Genomic DNA, 17314 nt, shown 5'->3' with positions numbered 1-17314 from the left:
CAGTTTATCATAACAGACAGTTGCTAGATGCCTAAAACTTGCTGTTGTTTCCAGCTGTACATTTATCACAGAAAACCCTTGAAGTTTAGTGTCCTACAAAACCAGGATAACAATTCTGTTATTATGTATGAGTACATACACACAATTACAAAGGTATTTTGTCTCATAGCAGACAATGTTTACACTAGAGACAAAAGACCACAGAAGGTACAAATCTTGCATTTATAACTATCATACTTTTCTCCTGAACTATTTCAAAATCAGGTACTCCTTCCAACTGCTTTCCCACAGAAGCATTCCTACAATTTGTGAGCTATAGGAAGTCCAGCTGTTTTAACAGCAATACCATAGTATATGTTTGGCCCCTTAAGACACCTCTTAACATTGAAAAAGTAGTTCAGGTGTTTAAATGCTGAACAATGAAAACACCTCCAGAACTGTAAACATAAGTAGTGGTTATAAGAATGTTTTCTTTCCACTTCAACACCATATAATTCCCTGTTACCCTGACCTGAGTCACTGATGACAACCCATATGCTCAAATAAAGAGGCCTGGCGGACTCCCCATTGCCCTTAAAATTCTAGTTTCTCCTCCCAAAACTGCACAAGTTTGTCATCAAAGATCTCCTGTAAGACACAGGCACAAGGTGAGCACCAGGGTTTGGCAACCAAAGACAAATCCCTGCTGGCCAAGGGCCTCCACTGCTCCTTCCTCCACGCTCTGCACCTGCTCCTGTGATTCCCTCTCCTGTTTGCACAATGACCAGTTCCCCAAAGATCAAAGTATCTCTTTGGGGTACAGATGTGGGTTTGGTCTTCCTCCATCTGAGTAGGGAAGAGCCTCACATTTCCCAGTATAGGGAAAACAACTCTGAGCACTGGTCATGTGCAAAAGGGTCCTTTCCGCACCTAAACAGCCATGTCCAACTGAGAAGCTGCCAGGGGACTGAACCTTGAACAGATGGAAACATAAAGCATTTCCTGCTTTTCTTCAGATGGAAACATAAAGCATTTCCTGCTTTCCTTCTCAAAGTACCCAGTAAAACTACATCAACAACAGAGAGAGGGAAACCCAAAGCTATATTTCCAAGACATCTTAACCCAAGAATGCTGTGATACCATAATCTCTTCTGTGTGTATTCACATGGTCCCTTCCCCAGCTCTGCATTTAAGATCAGTAGTTATTTATACTACTGGTGAATCAGATAAAGAAAACAGCCCAAGAGAAAATCATTTAGTGCCAACCTTCTTTATGTCCCTAAGATGTCTCACTGTAGGGTCAGAGGCACAGGACTGTTTCAAACCCAACTTAGACCCACATCTACATCACTGTTACAGCACAGATGGGGAGCACATTGCTCCTGAAGGTCCAAATCACCTCATTTACTGTGCTTCAGTTCAGTGGGGAGCAGTCTCATAGTAAGTAATTTCTGGATTTTTTTTTTTCCCCACTGAAACTAAGCCCAAGAATACTCCTAATGTGTGTTAATCTTTAAGAGGCATTACGCCTATGGCAAGACTAAAACTAGAACGATATAAAAATGTCCAAAATTTGCAATATGAACGTCAGGTCCCTCACACCTGAAATTCCCCCGGCGGATCCACTCATCTTGCTCCTCACCACTTGCTGCTTTGCACAGTCAAAATCTGTCATGAAACCACATCCTAACTAAATGCATAAACAATGCAAGGCCACTGAATTCCTGTCAGCTGATGGCAGGGTTGCAGTTCCAAGCTGTTACAAAACTGAACAAGGAACGAGTACAATTAACTAATGAAGATCACGAATTCTACACATATTTTACAGCACAGCCTTCAGTAAGTCAGTGGTTTTGAGTCACACCATACAGAAGAGCAGATACTTCACTGAGCTGAGCCACGCAGAGCCATCACATTTGTGTTCAATGTGGAGGACTTGGTAACAGTTGCACCACAAGGGCTACTGAAAGCATTAAGCATCACAAGTAAGATGTTTTACCTTCATGGCAGCTCAAAAGGAGGTCGGGTGCCTCCTGTAAGGCCTCAGGAATGGCGGTGACACACAGCAGAGCCATTTCTACCTGTGCTTCCTCCCAGGGGAGCCACACCAGTCGTGCCAGCTCCAGTCCTGATAAACAGCTCTGTACCAAAGCAGCCACTCTGTTTCCTGCTCCTGAAGCTTTGATCCCTTGTGCCAGCCAAGCAAACTCTGCTGCCACAAGGAAGGGATGTGGCAGAGGAGGTTCTCTGCAGTTTGAGAAAATGCTGACCTCATCTATGCAAATATTGACTTACGGTCCTGTTTTAAGCAAAGTGCCTTGAGCCATCAGAATTCTCTAATTAGTTTATAATAATACATAATGCCAATGGAACTGCAATGTTTTCATGCCATTCTGTGTACATTTTCTTTCATGCGTACACAATTAATTCCCAATTTGCTGTAAGCTGATTATTTCAGTTGTAGATTATTTCAAAGACAAAAAACCTAAATCTGTACACCTTATTAATTCTGGTTGCTGGGCAAACAAACAATCCTTTCAAGGACTAAAGATGCCTCCAATACACACAAATACAGTGTTGGACCCAAGCTGATCCTACACAAAACCAGCTCAGCTGTGTCCACCCAGTTTCTGGAAGCACCACGAACACCCTGCTGTCACCCAGTGGGAACTCAGTTTGGATGCCAACAGGATTTGCTGTTTGAAGCAACTTCATGATGAAGTGATTATGAGCCTTCACAGTCACCTCAACACACACCCCACACCTCAGAAGGCTCAGCAGTTTGAAGCAACATTAGATGAGTGATGGCAATGAGCCACCACGACTGCAGGTCAGGCCAAATTCCCAACAAGCAGCTTCCCACTTCCCCAGCACAAGAGCTGAGCAGTCAGAGCACCATCCCCACCTGAGCCAACATCCATAGTGCTGTGCTGGGGCAGATCAGTCTGCCAGTCCCAACTCTCATTCCTCTATAAGATTAAAAAAAACACCCTCTTTTAGAAGGGAATTTAATATATCATTTTTCTGGAACACAGTATCTTCCTATCACAAGTAACTACCAAAAAGGTGTTGGACGCGTGTGATGGTTTACAAGATCTGGTAAAAACTTAAGAAGTACTCTCCAGTGCTTACATTGTGCATCCAGTGCTGTAAAGAAGGCTTTTAGGAAAAAAAAAAAAAAATTAAGTCAGAATAAATACACATCACAGAGAAAACCAACAATGACAACCAAGCCACAAAAAGGCAACAAAACAACTTCGAAACATCTTGTTTAAGTCTCACAATATCCAGCATCTCATTTGGGTCTTTGTTTCCCCAAACTCCAGCATCAGCAACCCAGCTACTGTCAGCTTCCTATTTTGATTAAACACTGTGCACTCCAAAGGAAAAAAATTACCATTGGAAGAGGGGAAGGAACAAGCTGGAATAAAAGCTAGTTCTATCATTTTCCTGAAGTATGGGGTCCCACCACATTTTATCTTTCTAATGACAACTGAGACCTTATTTCACCCTTCCAGTACATAAAGGGGGCTTGTAAGAGAGATGGAAAGACTTTTTCCCACGGTCTGTTGTGACAGTACAGGGGGCACTGGCTTTAAACTGAAAGAGGGGAGATTTAGATTGGACATAAGCAAGAAATTCTTCAGTGTGAGGGTGGTGAGACACTGGCACAGGTTGCCCAGAGAAGCTGTGGATGTCTCAGGACAGGCTGGATAGGACTTTGAGCAATGTGGTCTAATGGAAAGTGTCCCTGCCCACGGCAGGGGGTTGGATTGGATGATCTTTAAAGGTCCCTTCCAACTGAAACCATTTTGTGATTCAGGCACAAAAATCTTTTAATGATATTTTACCTATGTGTTAAATAGACCACACAAACAAATGAATGTATTGGTAACTGGCTTTAGCATATTCTCTTTCAGAAACGTCCCTATGACTTTCACAGATTTCTTGTGATCCACAAGATCTCTCAGATCCCTCACTGAAGTTTCTTACACTTTTCATTTTATGTTTACAGCTGACAGGAAAGTCTACAGAAGTTGGCCAAACTGAAATTAATTTCAGCCACTGAAAGTCTCAAAAATATCTTCTTGCTGCTGTGCCACTGACACCCCAATCATGAACCCTCAGACAATATAATCCCTAGCCAGCTCCAAGTACTGTCAAAAGACTGGGATAAGGCAACTTGTGTAAAGTTCAGTTTTTTTCTGTCCATCCTGCAGTGACTGCTGTTTTTCCTTAATCCTTCTGTAACTTGCTCTATGCTGCATTATCCCGTTCTAGCACAAACATTTTCTGCTTAAAGCAACAATCTCTCTGCATACATAGTTTGGCTAAAAAAAAAAAGGGAAACAAAAACAAAAATAGCAGTCTACCCTTGAGACAGTCTAAAAAGCCAGGAGACTTGGTTCTGTCAGCACATCTGGAAGCTGCCTTGGATCCGCCTGGCACTTCTAGATTGAGTAAGGCAATGGTGCATGCTCCAAGAAATGACTCACCACGCATTTTTAATAAAAAGTTCATGTTGAATTTTACAGCCCAGTAAGGCTGAAATAATTAGGACAATGAACAACTGAAAACAGTTTAAAATGTATGCTCTTCCTCCCAAATTATTTCAACTAATGAGAAACTCGTTGTAGTTTAACAGCAGCCATCTCAAACGGCAGCTTCTCGCGCTGGCTCAGGTACAATTAGCAGGATACTTTGAGAATGAAACTAAACAGCCCAGCAGAAACTCTGCCCTGCAGCCTGGCCTGAGAGATGCAAACCACATAGGCCTCATTTTCCTACTCCAGGCTCCTGTAATTTTCTGGAGCGCATTATAGTGCCTAACGTTGTGTGTGACAGAACACAACTGAAAATTAAACGTTTGACAATTTTCACTTTGCTAAAGCAACTCATCTCCACACATACCCTCAAAATTCCACAATGGCACCCTGCAGATGATATGACACCATTATCAGCCAGCTGGGGAAAAAAAGCGTTTTAGGGATATACTCCTCACTGCAAGTTTATTAAATCAACTCCAGAAGACTCATCCATCATGTCTCCTACAGAAGGAGGACATGTTATCAGAAATACCTGTCTTAAACTCAGTCATAAACTTAATAAATATTACAACTGTAGATTTGATTCAGTCCCTCACTTGTATGAGTGGGAACTGCCAGGCTCCTCTCTTCACAGCAGGAGAAGACATGAAATGGGAAGTATTAGAGTAAAATCTCTACCACCAACTATTTATTTGATACTACCATTGATTTATAAGGACAAAAGAGGTCAAAATGTTTTGCCTGGGAAGTGATGTTAAGCAGAAAGAGGTGGTTTGTACTACTTGTTATTTCTCTCAGTCTGAACTGAGCTCACCGCAAGAAACCAGCCTGGAAATGAGAGGTGACACGAGCAGGAAAGGCAGCAAAACTCTTCACAAGCAGAAGGGGAAAGAATGCTACTAATTCACCATGCAGGGAAAACCAGGGATCTTAGAGGGCACAGGGGACTGCACCCTAAGAAAAACATACCAGGTTTTCTGAAGTCATGACTCAGACACTGTTCCATATATAGATTTACGCCTCTTCCTCTGTTCTTTCCCTGAAGTTAATTTTATAACATCTACTTGGCAAAACATTCAAGGTGAGTCACAAAACACCAAATTACAAAAGCTGCTAAGACAAAGTCATGCCAAAAAACCTCTGAAGAACAAAAGGATCATACTGTATTTAGATTTAGCTCAAATCCGAAGCACCAAATAAGCAGTGAAAGTACCACAGGGTCAACATATTTATAGTTTTTCCCTTAAAGCCTCCACTAGATAATTAGCTAACCAAAAAAAACACCACCATTTGAAGCTGAAGACTGTTGCTTATAGCAGATTTTTTCTACAAAATCATTCCCACTCCAAAAAAAAAAAAAAAGTATTTGAATTTTTAAAAAGTTTCCTTCCTACAATATCAGAACCCTATGTTTCTACAAAAGCTTCAGCTCCTCCTGTAGATTTTTCTCAGGATTCTCCTAGCCAAAAAGGACATCATGATCATAGCTCCAGGTTATAAATTCATGAGTTACAAAAATAAGAAAGTCTCTGAGAGCCTTCTGGGTTTAAACCAAAAGAAAACTCCTTTCACGCTCTGCAAAAATGCAGAAATGCTTTGACAGACAGCCTACAATTTGGCACGTATCTAATTCTGAATGATAATTAGTGCTTGTGCAAACAAGGCAAGAATCTGGCTTTGAAATAAATTTATGGAAACTTAAAAGCATCATTCGGAGCATGCACAAAGTGTTCCCTTCATCTCTGAAAACAGACATGATGCAAGAGTCTGAATGGTCCCAGATTGGGATCTTGCAAAAACCACAAAATATGCTTAGCATTAAAACAGGGACAAATGTTCCTATCTGAGTCCATGCTGTCAGGACAGTCCATAATAATTGTGGCATTAATAAAGTTAATTAACTTTTCAGTGTGGACATTTTAATCAATACAGTCAACTGAAGTGTTGGATTGAAAAGCACAGAAAGAAATCCTTACGCAACGGATTCTTACAAAAGCAAGTTAAAACAGCAAATGCTCAAGAGCACCCAACAACCTCAGTCAGATAGTTTTAAAGAAGATAAAATAATTTCATTAGCTGAATCATGTTCTAAAAGTTCAGAGATCAATTCTTTAAATACCCACTTGTAACACGGATTTAGAAGGATTTAAATGATTTTTATTTAAACAATTTTTATTAAGATCATGACTTCAACCTGCATAGCCTGCAGTGCATCCAATCACTGGAAAACAAAGTTTGAAAGGATCTCTGGAGGTTATTTATTCCAACCTGTCCAGAGCAAGGTTAATCTCAAAGTCAAACCAGGTTGCTCAAGAGATTGTCCAGCTAAATTTTAAAAGCCTTGAAAGGATGAAGATAAAATAGCCACCCTGGGCACCTTTTCTGATACTCAATTCTCATAATGACTTTTCCACACTATATTCACCAGGAGTTACCACTGTCCTCATTTGCAGCCATTGAATTACAACTTTTCACCGTGCCTCCAAGGAGAGTACATCATTCCCTTCTCCAGGCTATACCAACTCCTTGAGCACCACACGCACCACCCTCCTGACCACTCTCAGCTCTCCAGTTTGGTGGCATTCCCTCTGCCTTTGAGGGGAGGGAGGAGCAAAACTGGACACAGTATTTTAGTCCTGTGAGTACAATCCCTCTCCATGACTTGCTGGCTACTATCCTGCTCAGGCCACCTGGTAGAAAGTAAGGTAGTTTGTTCCTAAATGCTGGACCACACGTTGGTCTTTTAGGAATAACACAAGGTTCCTGTTGACCAATCCTTCCAATACTACTGCAGCACGTCCATCACCCCCCATCTCGTTGACTGGGAGGTTTTTTAGTACCTCATCATAACCTTGAACACTTGAAGAAACCAGTGTTACATGATCACCCCTATCTAGTTGTCCTCTTGCTTCCCTCCCAATTCTTTCCCTGTACACACATTTGGCTCATACACACCAGAAGAGTAGCATCTCAAAAACAAGAGCTGTACATTTACTTTTTTTTTTTTTTTTTTGCAGAGTCAGCACTGAAGCACCCAAACCTCAGTCCTTCCCTAGGACAAGACCTCAGGACTGCCCCAACACTCTTGCTCTTTTAACCTGATGGCTGGCTAATCACCAAATATGCAGCTTGGAAGCAGCTCCAGCATGCGGTGTGTGTATTGCAGAGCTAATTGATAGTAACAGGAGGATCGGTATTTGAAGAATTTGAGGAGGGAGCAGAGGACTTACAGGAGGTTATGAAAAGCTGTCTGGGGCAAGGGATACCAGTTGCTGAGGTCAGGACACAAAGCACCCAAAGCAAGTTCATAGAAAGCTAACTCTCACCTCCACTGTTCTCAACACATTCGCTTGAAGGACTAGTTTGGAATTTGGAACCAGAGGAAATCCCCTTGAAACCTGTCCCCACAGGTTTCACAACTACAGGCAAAACCCTGGTGACCCACCTACACACACACAAAAGAGAAAAAAAAAAGAAAGTAAAATCAAAGAGAGGAAAATATCAGCAGTATGTTCTCAGCTTCTTTAAAAACCAAGGTCAGGATTTACCACTTCTGTTGCTGCTCAGAACTGCAGAAGCATCACAGGGCACTGAACAGCAACTCTGTCGTGGTAGGAAATCAGCACAGTCTCCTTGTTGCACAGAGATGGCAGGCTGCGTCTTATTCTACTGACAGCACATCTGTTTCATAAACACCTTTATTTCATCTTGTATTCACCCAGCCAGCTTTCTCCTACTAGCTGTCTACAGGACAAGTTTTCTTGTACAACCTACATATTAGAAGCCATTTACATTACAATCCATCTATGTCTCCTATAATTCTCTCTTAGGAAGAATGAAAAATTAAGATTGAAAGAGCAAACTCTCTTCCCCCAAAATGAGCATCTAATAAGACGATGAACACACGAAAATTAGAGGAAGCAATTTTATACACTCTTAATTGTGCTTTTAGTTGACAACCACCACGCAGGTAATTCACAGACAATCCTATAGCACACAGGGCTACAAGAAATGCCTTCGAGCTCTCCTAAATCTGCAAAGGGTGTCAACCAAGACAATTTCCAACTCCTCTACTTCCTTGCACCACATCCTTACCAGATATTAGTAGGCAGTAAAAGCAGTTCTTCTTATACTTATGGTTCTCATAATGTGAATGTTTTAATGTAATGCTTTTTACTATCATCTTCCACTTCACAAACATTCCTTCCCTGTGCTGAAGGACAAGGTATATTTTCAGAAACACACTGGTCCAGCAAACAAAGCACCACATTTGATTTTCCAGAGCAAAACAGCAAAGTTGACAATAATTTATGCTTAATAAGAAGCAGATATTCTGTTGGTTGCACTTTTCAGAAGGATCTGCTGTCTCCTTATCTACCATACCCATGGGATTAACATATTTGCTTTTATCTTCCTGTCTACAAAACCCTTGCTCACCTCAGCATTTCCACTGCCCGCCTTGCAGAACGGCATCTCATTTCACCTGGCTCCAGGACAGCACAAACTCAGCTGAACACAAAGTGTTGTTTGGGACACAGGTTTCAAACAAACAACCCATGGACCCCATCGGTCAGATGGTCACCTGAAATCCCACTGACACTCCCAGGCAACTTGCAAATCCTGCTGAATTTGCCAAGTCTCTTACTAAAAACTCTGAACAAAAGAATGCTCTTCACTTAACCACTTCGGAAGCAAAACAAATGGGCTCTGCTTTTCAGGAACGATGGCTTTAGTCATTTACAGAGAACAGTTTTACAGTGACTCCAACACTCTGAGGCTGAAGGAATGACCCTGCAATCTCTCCCAACTCATTCCCACACCACTGTTCCCTTACGCTGGTCTCTCAGTTATGCTGCTTCAGGGTGTGTCAGACCACTCTGCTGCCAAATCAGACACAGCTGGTTCTCCTCCAGTGGGATTCAATTCTGGCCAGCGCCTTAAACCAGCTCATTGCATGGACACATGATCACTAAATCTGCCAAAAGGGAAGATTAAAGAACACACACACTGATATTTGCATCGTCCAGGGGACTGACCATATCAAGAACTGACGGATCTAGCATTTTTCCTGTCAATTTGTTCTAGCAATTGACAACTTCCCCATCAGAAATAATCAGATGTCACAAAGAGTGCAAACAGCAATGTGATTTACCTTTAAGTTTTAGGCAGGTTTATTCTAGTTAATCTTGCATTTCTTGGTTTATGACAGTACTAAATAAGCCAAACTCCATGAAAACATTTAAGTGATAGGAACACTGAAGTCCAGCCCAACTGCAGAAAACCAGGATACAGAAGGACAGAGGCATATATTTACATATTGTGCTCAGTTATCTTTTCCAAACATACACATTACTAAGAAAAATCAGGACCAAAATCCACAGAAATACAAAAGGCACCTCAATTGCAAATTCTAGCTGTTTAGGAACTATTTTCTCTATAAAGTTAGTATTAAATCAATTTTTTAAAAAAACAAGGTAGAGGCACAGTTTAAAAAGAATACTTGGCTGGCTTAAAATGGATGAAGGGTAAAAAAACACTTTAAAAATTAAGAGAAAGAAATGTGAGATAATCATTTGCTGGATCACAAACGCTTGAGAGCATTAATACAGACACTCAGAAGAAACTGATGAAACTTCAGGGTGGATCCAGTGCAAAGTAAGTGCAGGTTAAAATGGAAAAGGAGAAACACTGTCCATTCCCTGGCTCCTGAATTACAGCCCCATCCACTCTCTTGCCCAGGAGCTCACAAACTGTGCAGGTAGAATGAGGCCATTCAGCTGACAGGATGGCAAGCCTGGCTCAAGAGTTTCTTCCACACCAGCTCATCATTCACAGCCACCAGAGCCATGGCAAGCTGGAGAGAGGCAAGTACAGCTCTGGCCCTCTGTGGTTATCTCTGAAGTTATCTCTGAAGCACAGCCTGAAACTGCACCCCAGGAAGATTCAGAGGGGACATTATACTCAAAGCAACCTTAAAACAAATCCATTCATAACTCAAGATACAAGTTCAGAGTTAAGCAACGTGATTCTCCTTCACTTGATGAAAAATTGTGGATTTATTTCTTCAAGCAGCAAAGATGGAGACTTTTATCCCCCAGTCCCAAAGATGCACTGAATGGAAATAACTTGAACCATTCTGAGAAATTTGCTTTCATATTTTTCCTGAAAAGGGAAGCAACAATGCAACCTGGCTGGGGGGGTGGGGGGTGGGGTGGAACTAAAACCCAAACTAAGGGGAATTAAGGTATACTGGTATGTTACCAATAAATCCACAATTGAACTGAAGAGCTAAAATGAGAAGACAAAAATCTCTACCAGGCATGACTCTGTCAGATGCTGTAACTGCTGCAGCTGACACCACTGTAAGTAGCATCCACATCCTCCTCCTGCTTCCATTCACTCCTTTTGCCACCATGAGCTTGGTCTCAGTGCCAGAGAGCCAGCCTGGCTGAAAGCTAATTCTGGAAGACAGGAAAGTTTTGTATGATCTGGTTTGTAAAAGGAAGGGAAGAGGACAATGCTCACTAGACAGAGATAAGCGAAGGGCGAGACTTTACTTCAGTGCCAGCTTACAAAGATCAAACTACACACACAGTCAAAACATTTGACTAAGGCTGACCATTCAGTAATTTTATCCAAGAGGTAGAAACTGATGACTTAGGAGACTTCTTTAAATGGTAAGTCAGGCAAGTTGCCAGGAACTCAGGCAAAACTGTTATTTAACATTAAAGTAAAAATCATTAGTAACTCCCATCCACAAAAATCTATTCACAGCATCTCAGACTCTGCTGCTGCTGCAGAAGCAAAAATAAATGAGACGACCTAAGACTTAATTCCAAAACCATTTACATATCCCTCTAATGACAAAAAGTATCATGTTTATGGTGATTTACTTACTGTTAAGAAACAGTGTAAGCTTAAGCCGTTTAAATAATTTAAAGTAATGGTTTATCTAGTTGTAGCAGTGAAAGTGATAAAATTAGTTTGAGTTTCTTTTACAGTAATGTCAAACGTAAACTCAGTTTACAATCACAAAGCTCTTCGGCACCAAGTGGAGAGCTCCAACTGCAGCTCTCACTGTAACACCACAGATCGGCACTATGCAAACTGCTGAAACTAAAGGAAAATAGTTCACTTTTTTCAATTATTCAAAATATTAATTCTAATTTATTCTGCTGAAAGTAGTCCTGCCTAATACAGTAAGCGTGTTATAGGCAATGTATATTCCTTTAAGAAAAGTTAACTTAATATTCTAAATGACCTCATATTATATTCTCTCCAGTGTACTTCACCCCAAAAGCGGAAAGATTTAACTCATTTGGCAGACAGACACATACTGTGACTTCTCCTTCAGACTGATGCACGACTCTGGCAGTGGCAGGTCTTAAATTTTATGTTTGAAAATATCTACAATTCATCGTTGTCTTTGTTCAGGATTTCTGACAAAGCAGTATTTCACACTGATTTTATATGAAGAAAGACAATTCTGCATAGGGCTAGAGCAGTAAAACACAATCCCACCCAAAAACATTTGTTGGCATTAGTCAGAGAAAATAAATAGTTGTGCTGGCGTCATATTACTCAAATGAACTGAAGTCTGAAGTTTATGCTAAGAAACACAGAAATTCAGGGCAAAAGGAACAGTTATTTAACACAGCAAGGGATCACTCTGGAAAAGAGGTGACTGAAAAGGCAGTTTCAGTGCTTCAGTCCTGCTTTTACCAATGCAGCAGGACAGCCACGGGCGGTGCTCCAGCAGGGCTGTGCTCCCACCATCACAGGGACAGCACAGCATTGGGGAAAACTGTTTCTCATCACCACATGTCCATGATAAAGGACAGCAAAGGCTCAGGCATTGCCTTCACAGAGAGCTGGGAACATTTTAGATGGTTAGCAAATTCACAATTCAGAGAAGAGGAAAAAAAGCAATGCTATGGAAAGCAAAAGGGTCAGAAAAGAAAAAGCAGAATGAAATTTAACTACATCACAAAATATAGGATGCCAGCTTAAAAAAGACAAACACCCACTTTAAAAAGGAACAAAAGAAAAAGGCTAAACCCCTGTCATGAACCAGAGACACTTTTTAAGGGCCCAGGTGGCCATCGCAGGTTGGACCATCTGCTAGAAATCACTACCCCCCCCCCCGCCCCAGACCCACTAGCAAGGAGTTTCACCTGATCGACTCACCCACTTCTGTCACGATGATTTTAGTCACTCTAAGCACATACACTGCTGCTCTTTCCTAACAAATCATTTTTATCAAGCCAGGTTGCAGAGCTACCAGACCAGCAGTCATATGTGACAGCATCTCCAAGGAAGCAAAGCGGATGGAAGAGCAGAGCTGTGACAGCCAGAGTGGGACAGACCGGGCAGCTCAGCCCCAGACAGTACAGGGTGCCCGACCACACATTTCCTGTGTTTATGCAACAAAAACCCACTCAGGATAAAAAAAAAAAAAAAAAAAAAAAAAAAAAAAAAAAAAAAAAAAAAAAAAAAAAAAAAAAAAAAAAAAAAAAAAAAAAAAAAAAAAAAAAAAACCAAGCACAGTCAGACAACAGAGAAAGCCAGTGAAGGTAAGGAGATTTCAAGGTATAGATCCTACCTAGCTGAAACAAGACCTGTTAGGAAAACAGAAGAAACCAAGACAGCAAGTATTATATCCCTGCATAGAGGCAAGTGTTGAATAACAAATACACAGTCCTGAACAATTCTCCTCAACAAGATGAAAGTGAAATAAAAATTAAAGTAACCATCAGGTAAAGGTGACCACCACCTGGAATGACTGACACAGGACAAAAGTAGATGTGGAGAAACTTCTCAAACTGAAGGCACCAATCAATCATCCCCCATTTCTCAAAAATACTGTCAGGCAGAGTAAGTAGCAGTTTTTGAAACAAAAAACAAAAACATACCCTCACACTGAAAGGACATGTTTCCCACAGACACATCCATTTATGTTGAACAGGGACTTCCACTGTCACAGGCACCTGTGGTTGGCAAAACCATTCTTCATGCCCCTTGGTCCAAGTCCCTCATGGTCCATCCCTATCTATAAACAAGCTCTGACAAAACCACAGACACCTCTGAGAAAGCCCATAAATTACTGATTGTCAGACCACGGGTTTTCATAAAAAACAAAAACAAAAAAAAACAAACAAAAACAAACAAAAAAAAAACCAACAAACAAAAAAAACACACAACCACCAAAGAAGAACAACTTTCCATTTCAAATCTGCTTTCCATATCCTTTTCTTCCCTACCCACCCCCCAGTCAGGGCTCTCAGTACAGTAGCTCTTCCATTCTTGGGAAGAAAAAAAAAAAAAATACACCACCAGAAAAGGCAAGAGTTGAGCTGACAGAATCGCTTGCACTTTTTGATGGGATTTCTCCTCTATCTTGACCCAAACTCAGTATCCATCAACTCTTCCCAGTCACAATAATTTGGTTTCCCAGTAGCTTAGGTATCTCTCTTCCAGAGGTCAACTTCACATCATCCTCCCTTACAGTTTTGTCTAGAATAAAGAAATTAAGTAAGAAAGCACTTGCTCAACTTGGCCGGTGCAAGTACAGTTGGTCAGCATTAGGCTCTTCCAAGTACAGAAAAGTTTAACAACTTGCGCTTTTGATTAAATCATTGTACTCTTCAATAAAAGTTCAACTGGGCATCCCATCTTACATATTTCTTGGTAAAATACCAGTAGAAGGACTGTTCATCTGTATTATCCATTTGCTTGGGGTTGTATGGAGTATCCCATTTTTTTAAGGGGGTGGGGAGGAAGAAAGGGAAGATTGCAAAGGTTTTGTGGAGTTTTTTGTTTTGCTTTTAAATCAAAGAGCAAACCCTGAAGTAATGTTCTAATAGGTTCTTGTAGGTATTCAGTCTGCTTACAGAAACCTTCTACGATTGTTTTCTGTTGCCAACACGAAGGTGAAGAAAGCAAAAGGCTTCACTCAAGTTTAATGCTCAATGAACTTACTCTAGAGATCAAACAAATTTATACTTATCCTGTTGGTAGTGAACACCTATGTCTGGCTTCTCGTAGTAATCCAAAATTACAAAATTGTCTGAAGATCAAATGCAGAAAATTTCAAACGTACTGATTCATGGGAACGAAAACTCAAAGCTTGTACAAATTTTTGTAAATAAAAAAGGAGGGGGCATGCATATAGGTAAGAAAGTACTGACAGGAGTTCAGCAGATTTCAGTGTTCCACTGTGGCAGTTTATCAATTGTTGCTGTAAGGTTTCTTTATTAGTTGTAAAACCATATGATAATTAGCTGCAAAGAGACTCTGCAAATTTAGCTCAACCTTCCTGTTAACACAATTTTTGTATAGTCAAAATTCTTAACTATAATTAGGCCAATTATCGGTTACTGAGCCATATAAGTAAACAGATGTTACAATGCACCAACACACAGAACTCTACCTCTCTCCAAGTGGATATCAACCCAAAACAGCAAAGGACAATTCAATCAAATAAAGTCTTTTTCCCCTAGAACATCTGAATATATTTTTTTTCCTTTAAATAATCTGTTTCTCTAGCTGTTTGTGGAGTCATGAATCCACATAATTAAGCTGGTACAAAATGCAAAGAATTATAATAACAGAGCTCAAGTGTGTCAGTGGGCATTACCAGTAGCTTCAGATGGTCTCATATTGTGTGTCACCTCTGACAACATCCTCCTCCCCACCCTTCAGGCGCCTGAGTGACACGTGCTCCTGAAACACTAATTTCCAGCTACTGAAAGAACACAAAAGAACCTGTTCCAAGGCATTCTGTACTTCTGCCCTTCTCCTTTTGGTTCCTCCAGAGTCACACTGCCCTGTTCTTACTTCTCCCTAGATCTCAGAAACCCCTGAGTCTGCCAAAGATACTCAACACTCCCCTCTAAGCCACCTCTCACATGTAAAATCTCTTCATCAAGCTGACATAAAAGGCAAACAATCTCTTATCAAGAACCAGCTCTGCCATGACGACAGTAATAAAATAATCAACTAATGACTTCTCAAGGTAAAACGTGAGGCCACCACTAAATACAGTGAGTGCAGGGCAAGCTACAGTTAGTTCTTTTCCACTCTTATTTTTAGAGATACACATTCCTCCCTGCTTTTGATCGCAAGAAAGCAACACTTGGAAATCTGCATAAAGGAGAACACCTTCAGAGAAAATCTGTTTAAAAGGCTCTGGGATCATTTCACAAACCTTTACAGAGGTTTGCCAGCGTTCTGGCAGGAACTGTTCTCTAACTGCACAGACACACAAACTGTTATGGTTAGAATAACCCACGCAATAACAATACTTGACACAGTGTGTGCACCCACTCAGTTCAGTAGCCTCTGCAGCAGTAATAAAATGCTCATTACTGTCATCAGAAGAGGAGTGCCTTAAGAAAAGGAAACTTAAGGAAAAAAATACATAAAACAATGTATACATGGTTTTATACCACACAATAATCATACATATGTACAATCATAAACTAGATTCAGTCCTTCCTTAAGTCTTACACAGTATTTCTAACTGTACTAATAGAGTATACTAATGATTTTAATAACCTAGACATACCATATGTAAATCCTGAGGTATTTCACATTTCATTATGACAGTCTGACTTCAAAATGTTTAATTAGCACACCAAACTTTTATGCTTTAGGAACTACCATCACAAGCCACTGCAATGACCTGGACAGACACTTCTCACTTGCAAATAAAACAACATAGCCCAAAAAGAAATAAACAACAAGTCTTACCTATTCTAAACAATCACAAAAAGTGAGTTCTTTAGAGTCTGATTTGCATCAGAACTTAAAACACCCATTTCACTTTATAGCTTCAGACTCCACTTTCAGTGTGCTTTGGCCACATAAGGCTTCTTTCACCGAGATGAAAACACTGAAAGCCCATCTTCAGAATCAGTAGAAAACGAGTCAGGAGGAGCTTTTATTGCTTCCGTAACTGCACCGTTTGACCTGCACACCCTGCACCTCTTCAGTTTTATGGGGATGAAGATGGAGATAAAGAAGAGCTATTCAAAACCCAGGTATCCTTGCACTTAAAAAGCTTAAATCCCGCTCTGAACCAGCACATTTGCACAGAGCAGCATAAGCACACAGTGTAACACGCACTCCTCCAGAGCACATGGAGATGATGTTACACACAGAGAGCAAGGGGTGCGACAAGAGTGGAGATATCAAAGGCAAACAAAACGGTCAGTGGACCCTTTTGAACATCAGTGGGGGCACTGCCTGTAAGGAAAGAGAGCTCTGCGGAGCGGTGTTTAAGTCATTCATACCTCCTCACGCCGACGCTCTCCCATTAAAAACCAAACGCAGTACAACCGACTGCTTCAAGCGTAAACCTGAGCCTGCACAGCACGAACACAGGAGCGCTCCTGGTCGCTGTGCTCTTTCTCTCTTTAAGCCAACACCTCGGTGGAGAAACGGGTGAAGGTGCAGCTCAAACTGAAGCCGAGTAGGGAGGGAAAAAAAAATTAAAAAAAAAAAAAGGGGGGGGAAAGGAGGAGTGGATTTAACCACAGAAACTTTTATTCTCCAACCAGCACGGGGTCAGTGTTCGCTGTTACACCTCGCTCTCCCCACCGAAACCCAGAGAACCCGCAGCCCCCCCGGGACCGGCCCCTCCCCGGAGCGATCGATCGCTCACCGAGCACCTGCGGGCACCTGTCGGGCCCTGCAGCTCCTCCACTGGCCCCCGCCCCGGGGCACACCGGGGCTGCCCCGGGCCCCGAGCCCTCCCCTTACCCCAAGCGCTCCCCCGGGGCGGAGCG

General features: G+C 41.4%; 1 protein-coding gene across 1 annotated transcript in view; it reads right to left on the bottom strand.

Annotated features, from left to right (window-relative positions):
* The window catches only part of CD2AP (CD2 associated protein), a 66051-nt gene extending 63997 nt beyond the window's left edge, over positions 1-2054 (bottom strand). Inside the window, exon 1 of the mRNA XM_027898627.1 lies at positions 1979-2054. Within this exon, the coding sequence (XP_027754428.1) occupies positions 1979-2054 (76 nt within the window). The remainder of the gene's footprint in view (positions 1-1978) is intronic.
* Between the last annotated feature and the right edge of the window lie 15260 nt (positions 2055-17314).

Source organism: Empidonax traillii, unplaced genomic scaffold (genome assembly GCF_003031625.1).
Source record: "Empidonax traillii isolate 1590-97213 ecotype Southwest subspecies unplaced genomic scaffold, ASM303162v1 scaffold609:size479882, whole genome shotgun sequence".
In the NCBI taxonomy this organism is placed as follows: domain Eukaryota; kingdom Metazoa; phylum Chordata; class Aves; order Passeriformes; family Tyrannidae; genus Empidonax; species Empidonax traillii.
Note: the sequence above shows the minus strand (reverse complement) of the source record. Positions and strands in the feature narration are given on the sequence as shown.